General features: G+C 52.2%; 1 protein-coding gene across 3 annotated transcripts in view; it reads left to right on the top strand.

Moving 5' to 3' along the window:
* ZBTB7C (zinc finger and BTB domain containing 7C) overlaps positions 1 to 16,455 on the top strand; it is a 138,178-nt gene extending 121,723 nt beyond the window's left edge. For 2 of the 3 annotated variants that reach the window (XM_011949362.1, XM_011949361.1), the window contains 2 exons: positions 2,027 to 3,253; positions 13,213 to 16,455. In XM_011949362.1, coding sequence (XP_011804752.1) covers positions 2,027 to 3,253; positions 13,213 to 13,864 — 1,879 coding nt within the window. In that variant the 3' untranslated portion in view covers positions 13,865 to 16,455. The remainder of the gene's footprint in view (positions 1 to 2,026; positions 3,254 to 13,212) is intronic. The other variant, XM_011949363.1, reaches the window with a different exon arrangement.
* Positions 16,456 to 23,834: the final 7,379 nt, after the last annotated feature.

Here is a 23,834-nt window from a genome sequence, read left to right as displayed (position 1 = left end):
AGAATAGCTGTACCATTCTACCTTCCCAGCAGCAATATATGAGTGATCCTTTTCTCCACATCCTCACCAGCATTTGGTGGTGTCAGTATTTTTTTATTTTAGCCACTATCCTATGTATGTAGTGATATCTTATGATAGTTTTAATTTGAATTTCCCTAATCGCTCATGATATTGAACATCTTTTCAGATAAGATGGCTTATCTGCATCTGTATACTCTGTTTGGTGAATCTTGCTGTACATTTGTATCACAGTTGTTATATCCCTCTAAGTTCTTTAGAGCAGAGGCCTTCTTGATTTGTTCTCTGTGCATCCCCAGAGTCCAGTACAGAGCCTGGCACAGGGAGACTACCCAATAGTATTTAGAGAATGAATGCATGGACTGCCAGGGTCTCTGGCCCTTTTAAAGATGAGAAGGTAGGAAAGCAGTGAGGCCTTAGCTCTGGGAAGCCTCCTGAGCACCTGGCCTGTGGAATTGCTTAGGGAAGACCTGGGTTGCCCCATGGTAGAGGAGAAGGTGAGGCCAGGGGAGGGGCACCCAGCATCCTCCATGCCTGCCACCTCCCCAGTGCCTCCAGGTCACACTCACACTTTATGAGCCAGCACTCCTCACTCCTCCCCTCCCACTGCCTCTGCCTTCCCAGGGCAGAAACATCCAGAAGATAAATGCGTAAGGATCTCCAGAGCTCTTCCCACTGGGGTGTGGGGCTTTAGGATTTGTTTTCCTTTTTGTTTTCTCCCCACTTTATTTGTACCAAGATAAGGGCCAGGGCTTTGCTAGGATTTATCTAGATGGGCCATGTTGAAGCTTTGCTGTAAGTGGAAGAGCCCTGTCAAGCTTGTCCGACCCACCTTATTTTATTGTTGTTGTTGTTCTGTTTTGTTGTTTTGTTTTAGGCTTTTAGCAGCCTGAAGCCCTGGTTTTTAGTTTCTGTCTCTAGTGATAAGCGGAAAAGAGGGATGAGGAAGGGGCTTTACTGGCCCAGTCAGAAACAGAAACTAACAACCCATGAATGTGTTCTCTCCTTGGATGCCCCTACCTTCCCTGGCAGATGCCGCAGTTTGTCCTGGTTGACTATGTTCACCTAGGCTGTGAGCTGTGCTTCCTAAAGGAAGGGATGCCAGTTGTCCTCTGTCATGCCCTGCTTTCTCCTGGTGGCTGCCACTGGCCATACTTTACGTATAACATATATAATGATAAGGTGTCTCAGAAGATGCTTCTCACCACAGGGTTTGATATTTTCATGAGGCTAACAGAATATAGGCATGAAAAATTAACTAACAATGTACTAGAATTTATATTTATATTGCATTATATTTATATTGAATATTGCATTTATATTTGTATTGAATTTAAATATAGGTGAAATCTCTCTCAGATGTACACATATAGGAAGTTAGTGTTTTTTTTAAAAAAAAATCAAGATTTACAAATGGAAGGAAACTTCAACTACAATGAACGAGTAAGGTCAGGAAGCAAAACATACCACAGAGCCCCCATTCACTTGCTGAAAATGGGCCATGAAATTTGTTTTAAGCTTCCTAGTAGCCAGTGCAAAGTGTAAGTCTGTTACAGAGTCAGAGGATTTGTGAGACAAATCAGAGCATCTTCTCAGCAGAAGCACTGAGTTCCTTGCCCCACAGAGGTGGGTCCTGTTCCTGTGGCCAAGGCAACAGCTGGGTTCATGTGGCTTTTCATCCTGCAGTTGTATTCTGCAACTGCATGTTGGCAAAGTGGAAATCAGTAAAACCAAGTCTGAGAGAAGCCTTGCAGCCTTTAGTGAGTAGCTGACACCAGCTGCCCAGTGAGAAGCCTAACTCCAAGAGTCTTAGGGGTCCAGAGAAAAGCTCCAGCTTGTAAGCCAGGCTGTGAATTGCAGGTGAGATTTGGCAAAGCTGAGAGGTAGGAGGACTGGCCTCGCAGTGGAAAGGGAGCCCTTATGCCAAGAAGGTGGCTCAGAGTCCTAGAGCGGAGACCCCTCCTGGGGCCACGCTCACTAACCCAGTCTTCTCTGTGTGTCTCTGCAGGGCTCTGGCTGAGAACATGGCCAATGACATTGACGAGCTCATTGGCATTCCCTTCCCCAACCACAGCAGTGAGGTCCTGTGCAGCCTCAATGAGCAGCGGCACGATGGCCTGCTGTGCGACGTGCTCCTGGTGGTGCAGGAGCAGGAGTATCGGACCCACCGCTCTGTTCTGGCTGCCTGCAGCAAGTACTTCAAGAAGCTCTTCACAGCCGGCACCCTAGCCAGCCAGCCCTACGTCTACGAGATCGACTTTGTCCAGCCTGAGGCTCTGGCAGCTATCCTGGAGTTCGCCTACACCTCCACGCTCACCATCACCGCCGGCAATGTCAAGCACATCCTCAATGCAGCCAGGATGCTGGAGATCCAGTGCATTGTGAATGTGTGTCTGGAGATCATGGAGCCTGGGGGGGACGGAGGGGAGGAGGACGACAAGGAGGATGACGACGATGACGAAGATGATGATGATGAGGAGGACGAAGAGGAGGAGGAGGAGGAGGAAGAGGAGGATGACGATGATGACACGGAGGACTTTGCTGACCAAGAAAACTTGCCTGACCCCCAGGACATCAGCTGCCACCAAAGCCCTTCCAAGACGGACCATCTCACAGAGAAGGCCTATTCAGACACCCCCAGGGACTTCCCTGACTCCTTTCAGGCTGGCAGTCCTGGCCATCTAGGGGTGATCCGGGACTTTTCCATCGAATCTCTGCTGAGGGAGAACCTGTACCCCAAGGCCAACATCCCCGACAGGAGACCCTCCTTGTCTCCATTCGCCCCGGACTTCTTCCCACACCTCTGGCCAGGGGACTTCGGTGCCTTTGCCCAGCTGCCTGAGCAGCCCATGGACAGTGGGCCACTGGATCTGGTCATCAAGAATCGGAAGATCAAGGAGGAGGAGAAGGAGGAGCTGCCCCCACCCCCACCGCCACCCTTCCCTAATGACTTCTTCAAGGACATGTTCCCTGACCTGCCGGGGGGCCCTCTGGGACCCATCAAGGCAGAGAACGACTACGGTGCCTATCTCAACTTCCTGAGTGCCACCCACCTGGGAGGCCTCTTCCCACCCTGGCCCCTGGTGGAAGAGCGCAAGCTGAAGCCCAAGGCCTCTCAGCAGTGCCCCATCTGCCACAAAGTCATCATGGGGGCCGGGAAGCTGCCGCGGCACATGAGGACCCATACAGGAGAGAAGCCATACATGTGCACCATCTGCGAGGTCCGCTTCACCAGGTGCGCATGGCAGCCCTCGGGTGCGGGGGACGGGGCCAGAGGCCATGGGGACAGCAGAGTTGGGCAGGGAGGCTGGGGATGGAGACAGAGACCCAGATGGATCCCAGACACATGCAGGCTTGCAGCTAGCAAGGGTGCTAGGCATCACCTGGTGCTGTGACTTTCAAACCCTTTTTAGGGGCTGCAGTATTTTCTCAGATACAATATTAGGTGGAAGCCCATGACATAGAGCAGGTAAGAGCGGGCTGTTCTGGCGGGGAAGGAAGTGGGGCGCCTCAAGCACCTTTGGTTGCTTGGCTTCCTCTTCTCCTTCCAGCCGTAAACTCGTGGAACCCAGTTTGAATGGATGGCACTCCCCGGATGGAGTACCGCCCCTTTGTTTGATTTGGAGAAGCAGCCACTCACCTTTATTGAGACTGCTCTGCATGCCGGGGGCCGTCCTAGGCACCTTAAATACACTCTTGCCACAGCCAGGCCCTGGAAAGATGGGGAGACATGGTTGGCTTTGTTTACAACACATCTCCAGTGGCTAGCTGACCCGTGCAGCTGGAAAATGGCAGAGCTGTGACTGGAATCCCAGTCTCTGTGTAACAGCAAAGTCTGTGACCAGTAGACTGCAGAGATGCCTGTAGGTTCTTTCAGTCATTTTTGGGTCAGACCTAAAGGCTGGGCCTCTTTTTATGTTCTCCTCTTTGCCTTTCCATTTGAGGAAGGGAGGCTACTTTATGCTGTTATAAAATTTGAAATTTGAAATCAATACATTATAAACCTTTCATCTTTCATAGACTCTGTCCCATTCAACAAACGTATGTTATATGCCTACTCTGTACAGCAATTTTTGCAGTCAAAACTGATTGGCGGGTTGATGTGGGGTCAGATCTGCTCGCTGCCAGCTTTAGATAGGCCTCACTTTTGGAAAATACAGCCCGTTGGTGCTATCTGTGGTTCCTGGTGTGAGGCTGATCTTCTCAGCCATGTCCACAGGTGGGGAGGGCTCTAGTGGGTGGCCTGGCGTCAGGGTTTGGTCGTTTCGGTGTATCCTGTGTGTACAGAGCCTGGCGATGCCTGCCCTGGGACCATGACTTACTAGACTAGGTCCCTTCCTCACACTGCCACTAGCCCTCTCAAAGAACTCACCTTGAGAGCCCCGCACTTACGCCAGTGGCGCTGCTACCCCACTTCCTCTTGGAGATGTGTCTTTGGGAATTGCTGGCAGCTCATTCTTTTGATTTTCCTCAGTGGGCCCAAAGCTTTGGCCTGAGGACGCAGTGCAGGGTTGTGAATGAGACTGGATATCAAATCAGGGACTATGGTTTTCCAGGAAAAAAAAAAAAAATGAGTCCTCTAAAGTCATGAGACCTGTTCTCTTGGGCTGCTTGGGCTACTGTAAGTTACCAGAGAAGAGTTTCAGAAATCCATTCAGGTGACAGTGGCGTGGCTGAAATAGCTCTGCCAGGCTCCTCGGGGCACTGTTTTGAAGGATAATACTATTTCCAAGGTGGCCTTGGGGTCCTGCTCACAGCTGCTTCTGTGAGAGGAACCCCAGACAGCATCTGTCCCAGATGCTTCCAGTGACAGTGGAGGGAGAATCGGCAGGAGCAAAGGGGCAGGGCTTCACAGACCCAAGATGTGTCCCCTTGCCCTTAGCAGTGAGCTAAGCCAGCCACCCGGCAATGCTGACGGCAGGATGCCCTGCTCCTGTTACTCCCCAGAGCAGAAGGACCTAAAGTTCCTGAGATTCTCCTCCTCTTGGATGTCCCTCAGTGACAGCCCTGTCACCCCAATGCCACCACGGGTGATGCTGCCCCCTGCCTCCTCCTGAATTCACCTTAGCCCCACAGAACCAGGCAGAACACCTGAACAGGGCTTGGCAAAAGCACAGGAATGACCAAGGGAGATAAGCCAGAACACCATGTGAAAGCCAGATTCAAGTACAGCTCACCCATCTTCACAGGGGGCCTGACTTCAGCCCGAGAGTCCCAGCCCCTGCATATGATTTTAAGGATGCCAGGAAGCTCTTCACAGGCCAGATCAGGAAAGCTGGCCATGTTATCAGCCTGGAGTGCTCTGTCCTGCCAACACAGGCTCTACCTCCCTCACTGCCCATGCCTGTCCCCTTGGCAGATGGCTAATAGGAGCACCTCTCCCTTCAGGGGAGACCAAGGCTAGTGACTCCAATTCTAAAAGGATCTGTGTCTCAGGACATTGCACGGTGGCCCCACTGGCACCCTGAACCCCCATCTCCCTTCCTTCCCCACTCCCTTTTCTCTGGGCCTTCCCCACGCACAGCCTTCTGTGAAGTCCACGCCAGGTCTGGACAGTCTGTGCACCCTGTTTTAAGGGAAGGTTTTAACCTTGCATAGTCACTGCAGACAGACTTCTCACCCTCTGAACCCTGGGACATTCTCTGGGAGTGGGGCCTCCTGGCTTGGGGAGTAGTGCTGTGTTGTATAGGAGGGTGACATTCCAGGTTCCTCCCTCCCAGCACATTCCTGATGGTCACTTGGGGTGGCCTCTCTGTCTGCAGTCCCCACTCCTGGCCAGATAGGCAGTGGGGCAGCTCTGGTCATCCAGCCATCTGGCCTTGGGTTACTCTTGCTCCAGAATGATGGCCATCTGGCCCCAGGCCTGTCTCCAGCTGAAGCCGCTGCATTCCAGCCCCTTAGCACCCCTGCCGCTTGTTCCCACTGGGCTCTGACCCTCCCGAAAAAGATCAGACAAGCTCTTGGGTCCCTCTCTTCCCAGGAGAAGAGAAACCCCGAGCTGGGGGAACGCGGGGTGGAGGAGATGGCTCTAGCCTGCCTCACTTCAGAGACTTTATTGCTCACTGTGGGCTGTGGCTGTCCTTGTGGGACATGCCCCACTCCCTCCCCCTCACATTCTTCAGAATCACTGGGCCTTTGCTTCTCACCTCATCTCTGGAACTGCCCGACAAGAATTCTTTTCCGTGCTTGAAGAGCCCCAAGAGTGGTCTGTTCAGGTAGAGGTTTTCCTGTAACTCCCCCTGTGGCCAAGGCTCCCTGCACCCTTCCCACCGGGACCTGCTTTTTGGCTGAATTCCCCTATACGATTCCTAACACCTGCCCCTTCCACCTGGAAGCTCTTCAGCAGCCACTTAAAGCGGCGACGGCTGCCTCGTTGACGTAGAATTCCCAGACTCCCTTCCAGGGCCACGCCACTTCCTGAGACTGGGGCCTGTCATGTCCCTCTTATCCCCACAGCAAGGACCCAGACATGCTGCCCTCAAGTCCTCCTATCGGACATGATTTCTCCTTCTGGAACCCGAGTCTTTCGTTCATCACAGCTGAGCTTCTGCCCTGGCAAAGCCCCTTCTCCTCCCTCCTTGATGCTGGGGAGAGCTCAGGGTCCTGTGACACCGCCCCCGCCGCCCCACCACGTGTGGTGCTGGAGAGGCCTGCTCTTGCCCTGCATGGTAGCCCTTCAGCCCAGGCTCTGAGTCAAAGCCTCCCAGACACCAACTCCCAGAATGTCCACACCCCACGGGGATGTACTCCTAATGACCTCAGCAGCCACAACCAAGGTGGAGGACATGGGAATCCTTCCAGCAGAGCCCCTCCACCCCTAAGACCCTGCCTGCTGCTGTCATTCTGTGGGTCTAGAGAGGAGGGACAGAGGCTGTACCGCAATGGTATTGTCTGTTCTTTGGTGTCAGGAACCTCACCTCTGAGGCAGCTCTAGATTTCAGCCAGTCCCACCAGGTGTCCCACCACTGATCTGTTGCAAATATGAAATCTCCCTAGGGAGGGCCTCAAAGACATCAACAAAACTATTTCTTCGGCCCCACACTGTCCCTTCCTATCTCTGGTCACCCCGTAACCACTTGGGCTCCCTCTGCCTATGCACTCCCTCTGTTTAGTTCAAAGACACCGTGTTCCTCCTGGGAAAGGCTCATGCCTGTGCTGGCCAGAGAAGCAGCTCCTCCTGTCCCTTTCAGGTCTGACTTGGGACATAGAAACAGCTCCAGGTCATAGGGAAGAGGCAGTCTGGACCAAGATTACCTCAGATCCTCTTCATCAGGGGTCCTTTCCCTTCTCTTCCCAGAAAGTCTGGAAGCCGGGAGCCAAAGGTTAGGATGGCAGGGTTCAGCCAGAGGTGATGCCTAGGATGGACCTAGAAGAACAGGGAGCATGTGATCTCAGGAAGATAAAGCATTTGTTCTTCATGCATAGGGACACTGCTGTGCTTGGTGGGTATTTTCCCTGCCCGTAGACATCCCAGGTGGCCCCCACACACCTTTTTGCCCCATCTGCAGCCATCACTGCCAACTGGGCCTGGCCCTGGGCCCTGTGAAAGCCTCTGCATCTTCCGCCTCTTAATTCCCACCACATGGGTCCTTGATTGCAGACCATAGAGACTCCTGCCTCCCCCAGCCCTTCTGTTAGGAGCTCCCAGAGAGCATGGCTGGCCGGTCTATCTCCTGGAGTCCCTGCAATCTCTCACAGCCTGGCTCCCAGAGGTGCCCCAGCCATGCCTGATGGGGACAGTAGTGGAGGCGAGAAACTGCAAAATGAGAATAGACTGGCCCAAAGACAGCAGAGGTCCCATGGAGGGCACACTGTCCTGGGCAGGGATGGACGACCTCTGCACCGCAGTCACTCTCTGACAAGGCATGCTTTCCGGTTCCCGCTGAACCCCGAAGGCTGCACCTTTTAGTCTCCACCCGCCTCCTCCTGTGCCAGCCGAATGCTGACCACCCCTGTGCCCCCACAGCTGCCTGCTCTCCAGACGAGCCAGCAGCCTGGCTTTTGTTTTCCCTCTATTTGTAGTCCTCCCACTCCTGGCAGCTCTGGGAACCCTATTAAGATAATGTAATGGCATTAGCAGTGGTAGCAGGAAGAGTGTGTCTCAAACCATCGGGTTACAAGAAGTCCGGGTGGAGGCTGCTGGGAAAGCATTATCCTGATTGGGAGCCTTTCTGGAGGCCACAGACCTCAGGCCAAGGCCCCGCAGCCCTTTTCTTTGATTCTGGGAATGAGCTCATGAGGACTCACACGACTTTCCCGACGATGAGCTCTCCAGGCTGGAAGCGGGCATGTAAACCAAGGCTTGGGTGCATATGTCCTTGGCTGTCCCTGATGCAAAGAGATGGAATGAGATGGCAGACAAGGGGACCAGGGCCAGAGGGGAGAATGTCGGATTTGTAGTCAGGGAATTCTGAAATTGGCCCCTCTTGTCAGTCACCAAACATGCAGTGAGCCTCCCCTCTATCCACATTCATTGTTGTGTGTTTTGCAGAGTACGAAAGAGCATCCCACAGGTTCTCATCAAAGCAGGTACCAGAACCCTCCATGCCACATGCAGGGAGGAGTGCTGGGAGGAGGAGAGCTGGAAGGAGGAGGGCTGGGAGGAAGGGGCACCCTGGCTCTGGGCTTGACCTTCTGGGAGGGCCCTAAGGATGGAGAATCAGTGTCCAAGCACAAGACGTGCACACATGGGGAAGGAGCCAGGGTTTACCAGGCATCCACCCAGTAATGTGGTGGGCTGTGCACTGGGGAACCAGCAGTCCAGTTCGTACCTGCAGGTGTTCAAAGATGCAGGGATGCCCAGAGTGTGGGACAGTGTACCATTGGGGGCAGGCAGGAAGCTGGCAGAGGAGATGGCAGTGAGCTTGTAAAGACCCCAGAAAGCCATGCTGAGGGGTAGGTGAGCACACAGGCCACTGGACAAGGGGGCCTTGGGAAATTTTAAGTGGAACCACCAGACCTCCATTGCTACAGAAAAGTAACTAAGAGCTCAGCTCCTGAGATTCCAGCTAGAACATATTCCAGCTAAATTCACACTGCTTCCACAGGTAGATTGAATATGTGAAGGGGCAAGGAAGCCAGCCAGCCAGCCAGACAGACTCCAGAAAGAGATTTGGTAGAAGCTCATTACCCAGATGCAAACACTCATGGAGCACTAGAGGCCCCAAGGATGCAGCCCAACCCCCATTTTAGAGATCAGGAAACTGAGGCCCAGACCAGGGAAGGGAACTGGTCCAGTTCTTGGAGCGTACCCGGCACCACCTCCAGCTCCAATGCACACGTCTTAGTATCCACAGGAAAGGTCAGTGTAAAGAAGGAGGCTGTGTGGCCCTAGGATACCATTCCCTCTTTGGTCCTTGCTTTCCTTATCTTGGAAGTAATTAGATCAGTGTTTTCAAGGCCCTGAGACATGTACTGCTAATAGTGTAGCTTACTGGGCCCACTGACTCAGACCATGAATCAGAATGTGGTAAAATGTGCCTGGTAAACTAGATGATCCTCTGGAGTTTTTTCCAGAACTGGCTTATCATGAGCTTTGCCTACTCTTCCCACCCCTTGCCCCCATTCCCACAAATGTCTCCATTAGGGAAAGCTCCTGCCCAGGGCTGAGTTCCTCCCACTGGCATACTCTAGTCTTCTGGCCACAGCGGCAGAAAGCTGGCTAGCTACTGGTACCCTCTCTTGATTGTTCTGGTCTACCCTTTCTGCAGCAGTCCTTGTAGGCCTCAGGTTGGGAGCTCCAGGTGTGAAAATCCATCCTTCCTCATCCCCAGAATAGCTTACAAACAAACCACAGCCAGGTAGCCCCTCAGGTTCCTTTGCCCCTCACCAGCTGGATACCTTGGGGAAGCTCTTAACTTCTTTGAGCCTCCTTTCTGCCTGTGTCCAAGTGAGGAAAGTACACCAAATGTGTTGAATCTAGCTCACACAAACCCAGATTCCCTCCACCTGCCCTGGACAATGGGAAGTGATGTCTGGTCCTAGGTTTAGCTCTGCACAGAGAGGTTAAATAACTTGCCTAAAGCCACCCAGCAAGTTGGTGGTGGGTCTGGAGCTACAACAGGGACTCCCAGACTCCTGGAGGGGCCCTATCTCTACACCATACCTTGCCTCTGAATAATGAATTCCCAGGGTCAATGAAGTCATGTATTTACCTGCCCAGAGCAGGTGTTCAATAAAAGGATATTGTAGGCACCTTCTCAGCACTTCTTACATACTCGGACCAATTGCCACAAAAATGGGATTTATTTTAGATACACTAATGAGAAGTTTGGAAGACATTTGAAGATTTACCACTTATATTGTCCATTGTTTGAGAGTGACCTAAGGGTTCGTACTACTAATTATGCGTAATAGTGACTTAAAAAAAAATCTACCTGGCCAGGCGCGGTGGCTCACGCCTGTAATCCCAGCACTTTGGGAGGCTGAGGCGGGCGGATCACGAGGTCAGGAGATCAAGACCATCCTGGCTAACACAGTGAAACCCTGTCTCTATTAAAAATACACACACAAAAAATTAGCCAGGCATGGTGGTGGGTGCCTATAGATTCCCAGCTACTCAGGGGGCTGAGGAAGGAGAATGGCATGAACCTGGGATGCAGAGCTTGCAATGAGCTAAGGTTGCGCTACTGCACTCAAGCCAGCCTGGGCGACAGAATGAGACTCCATCTCAAAAAAAAAAAAAAAAAAAAAAAACCCTACCCCAGCCTGGCACGGTGGCTCACGCCTGTAATCCCAGCACTTTGGGAGGCCGAGGTGGTCAGATGACAAGGTCAGGAGTTTGAGACCAGCCTGACCAAGATGATGAAGCCCCGTTTCTACTTTAAAAAATACAAAACTTAGCCGGGCATGGTGATGCATGCCTATAATCCCAGTTACTCAAGAGGCTGAGGCAGGAGAATCATTTGAACCTGAGAAGCAGAGGTTGTGGTGAGCCGAGATCGTGCCACTGCACTCCAGCCTGGGTGACAGAGCGAGACTCTGTCTCAAAAAAATAAAAATAAAAAACTTACCTCCTAGGTTGTGGTGAGGAGTAATAAGATGATGCATTTACAGCCCGCTTAGCTGATTCTGAGCTGAGCCCTCTGCTAGGCCTGCTGAGGGAGCCCAGCCAACCACTTAGCATCAGTGTTTCCGTCAGAGCCTGGGTGAATTTGTGGAGGCCCAAGACATACCCCTCAGGACTGGGAAGTTACATCACTCCAGGGGTACAGGCATCTGACACTTCCATTTTCACAGTCACAGTGCTGTGGTACGAAAAGAGGCCTTGACTCCCAGGCCTGCCATGACCCTCTGGGTGAGCTTGGCAAGTTCCCCAGCTGGGCCTGTTTGCCCACCTACAAAGTGGAGGCTTTGCCTGGACCAGTGGTTCTCAGTATGGGGTCCACGGACCACGACCACCACCAGCATGTGGCAACTGGTTAGAAATGCAAATCCTTTGTCCCTCTCCCCCATCCCAGACCTACTGATCAGAATCTCTAGGAGTAGGGCCCAGCACTGTTTATTAAGTCCTGATTATGGTTCGAATGCATCCTTAAGTTTGATATCCACTGGCCTAAATGGTCTCTGAGGTCCCTTCCTCCTCAAAAATCCAATCATCTAGGTGAAATCTGGGTTACAGAGACCACAGCATGCTGGTAGGGGGTGGTATATCACAGCAGAGTACCATGTAGCCTAGGGGTGGCTGGTGGGTTTGAGAAGAGGCAGGAGCAGTGGGATGTGAAAGGGAGGAGGGTGACCTCACTTCCCTTCCCCCTGCTGCCAGGGGCTCTCCAGCCTTCCTGTGAGCACAGGTGGGAGGACGGTCTGTCCTCTCTGACCTTCCTCCCACAGTGCCTGCCAGTGTTCATGGGAATGTCCTTTTCTCTCCTGCTCTGCCCCGGAGAACCATTTTGAAAATGAGAGCTGGTGAGACCTCTAGTGGCCAGGGGACACCAGGAGCCTAGGACCTGCACCTGCTGTCGTGGGATTATGTGAAACAGAGTTTAAATCTGGCCATCTTAGGGAGGACAGCTGGACTCTACATCTGCTGTAACCTCAAAGCAGAGTCTGAAATTATAGGCAGATGCTCCACACAAGCCACATCTTCACGGAGGAGGTAGGAGACTAGACACAGAGCTTCCTGGCCCGTATGGCCCCACTGGGGAAGGCTGCGAATCATCCCAAGAGAAATTCTTGCAGCCCAGCTGCCTGTACCTCAGCCAGCTTAAGCTGGTTTACCCAGTGCTCAGTCTTTATGAAAACAACCCCCTGATGTCAGTTTTCCTGCCAAGGCCACCAGGAGGTATGTGGAATCTAGCTCACCCAGGACCCAGGTTCTTTCCATCAGCCCTGGACAGTGAGAATTGATGTCTGGCACCAGGTTCAGCTCTGGGCAGTGAGGTTAAGTAACTTGCCTGAGGTCACCAGCAAGTTGGTGGTGGGTCTGCAGCTGGCACAGAGGCTCCCAGACCCCCAATAGTCACAGGCGCCCCACCCTACACCATACCTTACCTGTGAATAATACCACTTAAACCCTGAAAAGTTTTGCCCTAGATTAGGCTGCATTCTTCTCACACCTGGCTCTTTTGTAAACCCTGAAATTGTCTACAGACAAAGAGGAGAGCCCAAGGCTTAGGATAAGAAACCACTATGCAGGAGGTTTGAACAAGGTGTGCCCAAGCTTCTATAGCCTCCCAGATTAGTGCCAAACACAGACAGATCTCAACAGCCCGGGGGCTGGGATGGGACCAGGGACTTTGAGCCAAAGCATATAGATGAACTGGAGGGAAAGCATAAAGTTGCCTGGAGAGAGTGGGTGTGAGATTAAAGTGCAATCCAGTATCAGCAGAAGTCGCTGCACTATCCGAGGACTAAGGTCAGAGCCCTGACTTCTGGCAAAGTGTCTTCCCAGTATGTGAGATAAACCCCTAATAGAGTGGGAGTTTTATGACTCTGAGCTCGGATATAAAAGGAGTTTAGGGGAGTGGGACTTTCCAGACACTGCTTTTTCCACATCCCTTTAATCCAGGTGAGTAACCATACCTGTCTAAGGTGGGGCAGCAGTTGAGGGTAGATCTAGCATGGGACCTATTTCTAGGGTTTGACTCCATGGCAGTAGGGAGCCTCGGCTGGTTCTGGAGGAAAGGGGAGCAGAAGGTTAGGAATGCCTCCTGGTGTTCCCTGCGGAACTGACCTCCAGTCTCTGCACTGCAGGCAGGACAAGCTGAAAATCCACATGCGGAAGCACACGGGGGAGCGGCCCTACCTGTGCATCCACTGCAACGCCAAGTTTGTGCACAACTACGACCTCAAGAACCACATGCGCATCCACACGGGAGTGCGGCCCTACCAGTGCGAGTTCTGCTACAAGAGCTTCACGCGCTCCGACCACCTGCACCGCCACATCAAGCGCCAGAGCTGCCGCATGGCGCGGCCCCGACGCGGCCGCAAGCCCGCTGCGTGGAGGGCCGCCAGCCTGCTCTTCGGGCCGGGTGGCCCGGCCCCCGACAAGGCGGCCTTCGTGATGCCTCCGGCTCTGGGCGAAGTGGGCGGCCACCTGGGCGGCACAGCCGTGTGCCTCCCGGGCCCCAGCCCCGCCAAGCACTTCCTGGCAGCGCCCAAGGGCGCCCTGAGCCTGCAGGAGCTGGAGCGGCAGTTCGAGGAGACGCAGATGAAGCTGTTCGGGCGCGCGCAGCTGGAGGCTGAGAGGAACGCGGGGGGCCTCCTGGCCTTCGCGCTGGCCGAGAACGTGGCAGCCGCGCGGCCCTACTTCCCGCTGCCCGACCCGTGGGCCGCGGGCCTGGCCGGCCTCCCTGGGCTCGCCGGCCTCAACCACGTGGCCTCCATGTCCGAAGCCAACAACTAGGCTGGTCACTGTGGACTCCAGCCCACCAGCCCTCCAGTCCTTCTCCCTCCAGGCCCGCTCTTCCCCATCCCATGGATCTGAACTTTTCATTTTAAAAACACAAAGGGAAAATGGAAAAAAAATAATAATACTATCAGTGATGGCATTTTCCCAGGCTCCTAAAGCAGCTGCCTCCTTTTGCTGTTCTGAGACCGGCATCTCTTCCCAAAAGACCAGGAGCCCGGGCCTCCCTCCCTGGCTGTCTCTCTGGCTCTCATGTAGAAATTTGCATGGGCCCAAGCCACACAGAACTGGATGCCCAGGGGCACTTAGGAGCTGGGTGAGTTAAGAGGGGTCAGGGGGTGGTTGGCCCAGTGCCCAGCCAGATGGAGCAGGAGGAGGTGGGGGCTGGGCATGCACCGTGGTTAGGCTCCACCCCCTGTGGCAGAGTCTCTGCCAACACTCCTCTGAGGGCTCATTTTCCAGGCTCCAGTGGCCCCGGGGTCTTTTTGAGAACTACCCACCTGCCACATAGAAAGAAATGCTCTGTTGGCAGGGAGGCCTCCTGGAACCAGTCAGGAACCAGGCTCTGGGAGGCCAGGGCCATTTTTTCCCTTACCTGTCCTGTGACCTTGACAGGTCAGCCCTCTGTAGCTCAGTGTCACCCGGCTATAGAAGGGGCTGGTAACTTAGGTTTCCTCCCTCCACCTCTAAACACATACACACCTATCCCCCCAGAGAATCCCAGAGAGGGTAGGAGCTTTGTACTCCCCAAGTCCGTGGGGAAACAGTTTATTTTTCTGGACTTAGTTTTATTACATCCAGCTCTATATTAGCATATTAGCATAGGTGAGAAATATGGCCAGACTAGACAGAGATCGGGGGTCAGGGGAGCTTCCGAACTTCACCAAAGCCCACAGGCAGGTCTGCGAACTCTGAATGCTACCTTACCCTCCCTGCAGGCCGCTGTTCGTGTCTGGACCCCTGGTGGCACTATTTAGTATTTACCCCATCTCCAATGCCCCTTCCAAGGCTGTGCAGTGTCTTGGGGCTCTCAGGGCCAACATCGGAGAGACGGGGGCCACCTCTTAACACCTGGCAACTGTTTCCCCTCACCCTGATTCCTGAAAACAGACAAAATACATACCTGGTTTTCTAGGGTTTATCTGTTTGCTTTTTGAGTCGTGGGTTCCTCAGGGCCTTGGCATTGCCAGCGATGGTCCCATTTGCTGTGTGAGAACCCCCTCAACCCCTTCCTCCTCCCTCTGGGGATGAAGTGGGAGTATTTGGCTCCCCTTTTTTGACAAAAGGGCTCAGTGCAGAGAAGTGGAGGCCTCTGAGGTTTGAAGGGCTCTGTGAGTTAGAGCTGTCACACGTTCTCCTGGTTCTTGAGTTTTCAGCAGGTCCTGAAAAGGAAGGTTCTGCTGGCCCCGTGCCTTCCTGAGCTTCTCTCCCCTTCCCTCCCCTCTCTTTTCTTGCCGAGTTCGCTTTGGTTTCTTAGCAGCCCAGAGAGGAGGAGGGTTCATCCCCAGGGAGGACCCAGGGCTGGAGTCCCCAGTCTCTGTGCTGTGGGCACAAAGAGACTTCAGCTCTTCCTGTCGCCTTGGCTTTTTCCTGAGCAAACACACAACAAACAAAAAGGCCAGAGAAGAGCACAGACTCTGTCCCTCTCACAGCTCTCCAGAAGAGATCCCCTGATTCTCTGCACCACTGGATGCCACTCCAGCCCGCAGGACTGCTACACACACCCTCTGTTCTCAGAAGTCATCTGCCTGGGCAGCCACCTCTCAGATTCCTGTCTTCATTTCAGACACTTGCCCCAGAAGCATGCCCATGTCCACCAGCCAATGTGCCCGTGTCCCCCCCATCAGCCAAGCGATTGGGGCCAAACCAGACTTTAAAAGAGAAAGAGAAAAAAAAAAAGGAAACATGAATAAATTGGAATCCAGTGGTGTTGGGGCTTTTGTTTTTATTTTGTAAAGGTGATGACTTCTTATAAACTCAATTTTTCAGATGACTGGTTAATTCTTTCTGTTTTTTCTTGGCTGCAGTTTGGAGTTGTATATTGTAAAATATCCAAAGATGTTGAGTACTGTATGATCAAGAACTTGAAGCAAATGGGTTGTCGGGGGAGGGGTGGTTGTGTTTTTGTTTTGCTTCAATTTTTTTTTTTTTTTTTTTTTGATGTTTCGATTTCCCTGTCTGTGGGAGAACTTTGGAATTTTTTCTATTTATAACTCTTTTTTTATGTGATTGCTCTATGTAAAATGACACTCAGCAAAGTTTGCCTTAGTGATTCAAGGGACAATCTTCCATAACTTTGGTCGCACGCCACATCCCGCCGAGAAAAACTCTCAGCTAATTTTCTGGCCTATTTATTAAACAGTATTAATTGACTTGATTAAATTATATTGAGAGGCGCACTTCTGTGAGATGTGACTTCTGAAAGTTCACAGGACAGCAACAAGCCAGTCTTAAGGTTTTTGACTGTTGGGTGTCATAAACTTAAAATAATGTCAAAGACACCTTTACAAAGAAAAACAAAACCTTTGACCCTTATTTAATATTTTAAAGGACAGTGTTTTCAGTAAAAGTGAGCTATGCTTGCTTAATTGCCTGGTAAGATTGAATCCCCCTTCCAATTGCCATTTCAGTTATCCAGGGGTGTTGCATAGTCGGGAGGGCAGAACTCAATTCTCAGTAGTCTCTTACATTCCAGCTTTGTAAGGCATGGCTGGATCTTAAGCTTTGCGGCGTCGGTGGGCCTGAGTGTGAGATGTGCGTGTATGTGCGTGTGTTCACACATGTGTGCAGCTACACCCCAGGGTGTGTGAGCAAGGGAAGTCCTAGCAGTTCCCCAGCCTGGCATCCGGAGTGGGCTCCGGCTGGCCCTACTGCTCTCCAGGTCTTCTTCCTCTCACTTCCCGGCGCTGGCGTTGGGCTTCTCCTCCTTTCTTCACCTGAGCCTCTTTCCCAAAGAACATTAGATCCTAAAAGAACCTAAGGTAAAGGAATATACTTCTGTCATTGAATGGAGTCAGCTCTACTTACAACCCACAGCCCAGACTCTTGGTAACATTGTTCTTCCAGTTGTATCTCTGGATAACCAAGGGTCAACCCAGAGCCTCTTTTCTATTTTTGATTCCTTTCTTGCCATAGTAGGCAACCTCTATGCAGCGTTTCTTGGTACAGAGAAAAGAACAGATCTGAGTTTCCAATCTGGACTCCTCCAAGCTGTGTGTCTTCAGTCTAATCACCCCTCCACTCTGGTCCTCACTTCCCTCACCTCTAGTAATAAAGGAAATGGAGTAATCAGAGCTTCTCGAAGTTCTCCACCTAAACAGCCCTCAGCAGAGGGGGACCAGCTGGTTGGCAAATTGGGGGCAGAACACTAAAGAAATAGCCCAAAGTAACCTATCTGTAGTGTAAACCTCTGAAGTCTCCTGTTTTGGCTTTGAAATTCATGTTTCTGCATTCTATTACATAACATATACGCATTTGTCTTAATATAAAAACATCGTTTTGATCAACTTGCCAGTTAAGTGACTTGCCTTTTCCCCAGAATCTTCTAGTGAAGTTGAAGTGTTTCTTGGCCACCCTACAGCTTTGGGAGGCCCCCAGCCCATGGCTGAGGGCTCAGGGGTAAGCATAGCCCAGTGCAAGAAATGCAAGGCCAGCTGCTCGTCAAGATTCTGCTCAGCTCGGCCATTCTAGGATCATGTGGTCCTCATTCGGGGGGCCAGTGTCCACTGAGTGACATAGGTGGACACTGGAGAAGATGGAGAAGGGGTAGGGAACTGGGCCCAGTGGGCCCTGACCCTTGGGTGCTCCTGATCTCCTGTGAGTAAAATCTCCTTCTAGCCCTGGCCAGGTGGGAATTCCATGGAGCCTGGCCATGTGTGACCTGCCCCCTGGGGCTCCAAGGTGCTAAGGGAGCTCCTGATAGCAAAGGAGGCTTCAGTGGAGAGAAGAGGAGTGAAGGAAGCAGAATGAGGCCTCCAAGGACAGGCCAAAGAAACATGTGCAGCTTACCTGGAGAAGAAGTCTTAAGGGACACATTCAAACAGGCCTTAGGACTTCTACAGGTGTGTTGGAGAGGGGAAACTTTCTCCAAAAATTGGCCAACCCGAGTCAATAGGAGAGAGATTCCAGGAGGCAACTGGGTGCCCAAAAAAAAGGAGAGAACTCCCTGACATCTGGAGTTGTCCTAAAGAGGAACGAGGTCCCTCATGAAGGAGTGAGCTCTCAGTCAGCACAAGAGTTCAACACTGCCTCTCAAGAATGCTGGAGACCGGGCACAGTGGCTCAGCCTTGTAGTCCCAGCGCTTTGGGAGGTTGAGGAGGAAGGATTGGATTGCTTGAGGCTGGGAGTTTGAGGTTACAGTGAGCTGTGATCACACCACTGTACTCTAGTTGGGGTGACAGAGCCATATACCCTGTATCAAAAAATTAAAAAAGGATACTGGAGAGGAGAGTCTCCAGGGTTCCCTCCATCTGATTTGTGAAAAGGTGAATACATATCCGCCATACGACCGTGGAAAAAGAACCATGCCACAGGGAGTGGGTGGTGAGTGAAAAAGAAGCACTGGGCAGGTTCACAAAACGCAGCTTGGTGGCCCAGGGCTGCCGGCCCCCTTCTCCCCAAATGAGTCACCTGCAGCAAGTTGGGGTCAGAGAAGGGGACTTCATAGAAAACCCATGGTTCTTATCTAGAGCCCCCAAACATGTGACAAGAGAATAGTAATGACCGAACAGGAAGTAAGACCCTCATCTCAGGCCTTTATCTGACCCAGGGTCTGCCCCTTCCTGAAGGACAGAGCCCTTTACAGACCCCACTCCTCCTTTCCTGGGGTGTGGACAGCTCTTCCTCCCTGAAGGACCTCTGAGCTCACTGCAGAACGGGCAACCAGCATGTAAGGGGCGCTTCCAGAATAGGGAACAGCCGGGTGCCCTGTACGTGGCCTTTCCCCTCTGAGAGTGGGCGAAGTTGGGACTTCATTAGGGCATCAGGATTAGTCCCCCAGCTGGAAGCATGAGCCGGTGGGGGTGGGGGCCCTACGGGAGGGAAGTGCCAGGCAATGCTCATGCCAAGGGACCTCCAGGGACCTGGGACATCCTGGGACAAATTCCAGAATGAGGAGGTTTGTATCCAGTGAACCCCCTTCCCCAATTCCCCGTGTCTTCCTTTTCTCTGCTGCTAAGTCCCTCTTCCTAACACAACTACCCCTCCAGATGTAGACACCCTTTCCCTCTGTCCTCCCCTCTATCCAAACCTGCCCTGAAAGGCGTCACTAAATGTGAACGTGACTCAATGGCTCCCTCTCCTGGCCTTTGCCGCCCCTGCTCTTCATTCAAGGTGGAAAGAAAGGCCCCTTAGCAAAGCACTGTCAGATTGCCAGCAGCAAACAAGCCTGGTTTCTCTGGGCAGAGGAGCCTTCAAATTGCACCCTTGAACAGTTACCAGCCTCGCAGCTCCCGCCCATCCCTCCCTTATCCCACGTCCTGGCTCAGAAAGGGATGGGGAATGCGGGAAGCAAGCAACTCACCTTTCACTCCTTTCAGGTTTGAAGGCTGAGGACTGAGTCAGACAGGCATTTCCATAAATTGATGGAAGGAGGATTCCCTGGGGAGATCCTACTCCTTTTCTCTTCTTGGCACACCCTGGGCAGGGGCTGCTATGACCTTGAGTGGCAGTGCCTACGTGGCCTAAACCAAAACATATGGGTCCAGAAAGGGCCTGACATATAAAAACAAAACATCTCAAATTTGCCCTGGAAAACCTGGAACCTGATCACATTATCTGCAGCCAGACACACACACACACACACACTCACACTCACACACACACACACTCACACACACACAAACACAGTCCGGACAAATGGTGCATAGACTGATGTCATCTCTCCTTGTAATAATAGGAGACACGACAGTGCATGAGCAAGACCCAGCAAAGCCATTTTCCCCAAAAGTCACCCTGCTGGAATATGTATAATGCACACTCACATTTTCATCCTTGCGGCTCCCCTCTTTAACCATGAACTCTGACCCTGACAACAAAAACAAAAGAATAAACAATAGTTTTCCAGAATAAGGAAGGAAGACAGAGTGAATTAGATCATTTTCCCATGTTCCTCCCAGAATTAATAAATGAAGTACAAACTCACTGAGTAACGCAGGTGCCTTATGCCTTCTTGGAGACCCTTGCTTCCACAAGTCATCTGGTTTCAACCCCAGGAGGCATGTATCAGCATCCCTATTCATATCAGTCAGAGTTCTTTGTCAAACAACGGAAGCCACTTCAGCTAGCTTAAGTACAAAAGCCATTTACTACAGGAAATTAAGTCTCTTTCAGAATTTTCACAAGAGCCAGAAGAAAGTCAGGCCGGCAGAGCCACGAAGATCAGTTGTCCAGGTTGCATACTGCACAACACCATTACATTTAGAGGCTGCCATTCAAGCCCTAGACATATTGGTACATTTGTATACTAAACAATTTTCCAGCAGAGGGCAGTAAAGCATCTTGAAGGGGTGCCTAATTGTCTAATTTGCACCAAGTCACCAAATGGACTAGGGGTAGCACATGGCCTGGAAACGAGGAAGCCCAGAACCACCCAAGCCACACTGTGTCAGATCACAGCAGCTCAGGCCCTGGACACTGTCAGGGGACTCTGTCTGGTGACCCCCCCTCTCCACCAGTGTCTCCTGGGAAAACGGATGCCACACTCTGCACTCCCTCACACTGCTCTCCGCAGCGTGAAGTCTAGTGCTGGCGCATCTGATTGGAAGAGCCCAAGACCCACGCCCCTGCCTGATCGAAGCTGCCTGGGAAAGCAAGCGCCTGGCTCCACTGACCTGAGAAGGAAGAATTCATGACGTCAATTCTCCAGTGGAAGAAGAGTTTCGTTAATGCTGGGCGGCCTCAGAACGTGATATGTCCATGCCCTATTCTGCAGATGAGAGGCCTGAAGCTCCAAGTGGCAAAATGGTGAGGATAAGTCCACCAGGCAAGCTCTAGCAGAGCCGAGACTGGAACCCAAAGCCACTAACCCCAGAACCGGGACTGAAACCCTGAGCCACTAACCCCCTGACCACGGTGCCACCCTGCCCCCTTTGAAGTGGAGGGTGAGAATAAGGCCCACTGTTCCCATTGGGAACAGAAGTCTATTTAGACAAAGCACAATCCGGCTGTTTTCCTCCTGATACCTCAGCCCTTTACAGGTCTTGGTAAATACTCCTTCAAAGGGTCACCCACCCCAAGTCAAGGGAACACTGCCCTCCTAACTGTAAGCGCTGGTCAGCATGGTTCCTCAGCATGAGTGGTCTAGGCCCCCTCTCTCCCTCAGCAGCAAGTACAGCCATAGTGGCTTTCTCGTCACCTTCGGAGCCCAGGATGCCTTTAATCCACACCTCCCGGCTGTTGCTGAGTAGTCAGCTCTGTGCTGAACCTCCCTCCCCAGAATGGGGTTTCTGAATTCAATCAGCACAGCAGGGGCGGGTGTGTTTTGTAATTAAAATGCTTTTTTATTCTGCCATTTCCACATCCTTCCCATAGGAGCCACACTCTGAAATGCAAAAGTGCATTTTCATTTCCAAATGACTGGGACTCCCAAGCAGGTGGGCCTTTGTGGGGGTAGCAAGGACATAGCAAAATGTGCCACTGTGGACACCCAGAGAACACAAGCGTTCACTACTTGACATCCTCCTCCAGATCGGGAGCTCCTGTCAGCTGGAAAGGACTGGGGAAGCTCCCCCACTCCCAGTCTCAGTTCAGGTTTAGCCTCCCACCCTGGGGGGCGCTGGCAGACTGACCCAGTGCTTCTGTCAGAGTAGGAGTCCTTGTGTCACTCAGCATCCTGGCTTAGCCTCTTCTTCACTCATAAAAAGGAGGTGACACCACCACCTGGAAAGCTCCTGTGGGGTTCGGGTGGGACATGTGCAACACTGGCCCTTCCTGCCACTCAGTAGGTGCCCGCAAGTGTGGTGTCTTTTCCTTTTTAACATCAATAACATTTAAAGTAATTATGCCTATTGATCTTTCCTTCCCCTTTTCCTTTGCTTTCTTTTATTCTTAAAATTGAAAGAAGAAGAAGAAAGAAAGGGAGGGGAGGAATGAGAAGGGAGGAGAGGAGGGAGGAGAGGAAGAGGAAGGGAGTCAGGTTAGAAGGGAGTACAGGAGGGAGGGGAGAAGAGAAGTTCAGGTAGAAGGGAAGAGAGGAGGGAGGGGAGGAGGAGAGTCAGGTTAGAAGGGAGGAGAGGAGGGAGGGGAGGAGGGTAGTTGGAGTAGAAGGGAGGAGAGGAGGGGAGGGAAGGGAGTCAGGATAGAAAGGAGGAAGGGAGTCAGGTTAGAAGGGAGGACAGGAGGGAGGGGAGGAGGGAGTCAGGTGAGGAGGGAGAAGAGGGAGGGGAGCTGGGTTAGAAGGGAGGAGGGGGGGAGGGGAGGAGGGAGCCTGCTTTCAGTGCACCTGCAGGAGCCTCTTCCCCAGATCCTGCTCCTGAGGGCAGACTGCTACTGGAGCCGTCAACCCTAAGCTGAGGCACAGACAAGGGTGGCTGTTTGCTGGGGATGTACGGGACAAAGCCAAGGGTGGGGAGAGAAGAGGGTGGCTGCAGGCTAAGGGCTGTTGATGCGCTGTCCCCCTCCCCTCCAATCCACGATGACTTTCTGGCCCAGAATTCAGAGAACCCTGAAGATTGGAACTAGAACCTGGCTTTCCAGGTCTTTCTGAAGGTCTGCTTGCCAAGGTAGGAGGATAGAACACGGTTTTATTGAACAGCTTGTTAGCTTGGCTTGTATGTTTAAATATGTAGCCATGTGGACCTCTGGTATTGTTGCTCAGGCCCTGCAAGTGTTGGTGAAGGACTGACACTGGGAGCCAGGCCCTGGAGGTTCCATACGTTCTATTCAGGAAAGATATGGTGTGTGGAAGTCTGGATGAAGGGGGTGGGCTGGAGACTGCATTTGCATTTTGACTTCATGTCATTAAAGGAGCTGACCTCTGTAGAGGGCCGGCAAGAAGTGTCCTCATCTTCCCACCACTTCCCTTCACCCTATTCTGCTGGATTTCCCTTCTCCAATTCTCTAAACTTCTAGAGGATTCCATACCTTTTCAGGTCACGTGCAGGTATAAGAAAAACTTCACTATCAGTTACTTAAATAGCTCAGCACAGTTTAATATCAAAGGTTCCATTTCTCCGCCATCACCACATCCCCACTGTACACTCCTTCATGCAGCTCAGGCCTGGAGCAGACTCAGGCAGGTGCAGCAGGGACAGATGTGAGGTCTCCTCCCACTCTGCACCATGTCCTTGTACAGTCAAGCTGCTCTGGGGACCAGCAGGGAGGAGGGATTCAGGAGAAGGACAAGGTCACACCCGCAGGTGGGCAGGGCTGTCTGAGGGGCAGATGTCCAAACACTGGTTTGTTCCCTCCCTAATGGGACCCCCAGCCCTACACTGTCCCCTCAGGCTGATTTCCTACAACACCTGTGGAATCCCCATAAACCAATCTGGGTCCTGATGTCAATTACATGGGGGAGGATGGTCAAGTCCCTCCCTGTGACACTGGGAGCTGTACTAAACATCCTCCTGCCTGAAGGTGGGTCTCATCAATTGTATAACTAGTCCTGGGCCCCAGCATTGGTCCCTCCTTGAATGGGGACCTACGACAGAACAGATGCTTGTGCCCTACAGACAAGTTTCTGCAGGCTCCACTAGGTAACCTGCTGGACACTGAGATGCACTGACCTTTAAAATGCCTTTCCCTGGGGCAAGGCTGTAGGTCCTGGGGAAATTTAATTATCGTCTCCAGCTTTATTTGATTTGGACATCAAAGACGAGCGTCTCTCTAATCTTTATAGTGAGACATACACAACGAAGAGAGCCCAGCGAAAGCACTACATGCAGAGACTTGTAGAGGGCATTCATTCTTCCAATGCATCAGCCAAGGCTCTTGTATACAAGTGAGGAGAGACCAACTCTTAAGTAGAAA

Source organism: Colobus angolensis, unplaced genomic scaffold, assembly GCF_000951035.1.
Source record: "Colobus angolensis palliatus isolate OR3802 unplaced genomic scaffold, Cang.pa_1.0 Scaffold299, whole genome shotgun sequence".
NCBI classification, from domain to species: domain Eukaryota; kingdom Metazoa; phylum Chordata; class Mammalia; order Primates; family Cercopithecidae; genus Colobus; species Colobus angolensis.
The sequence above is the reverse complement of the archived record's forward strand: the minus strand, read 5'-3'. Positions and strand labels throughout refer to the sequence as shown.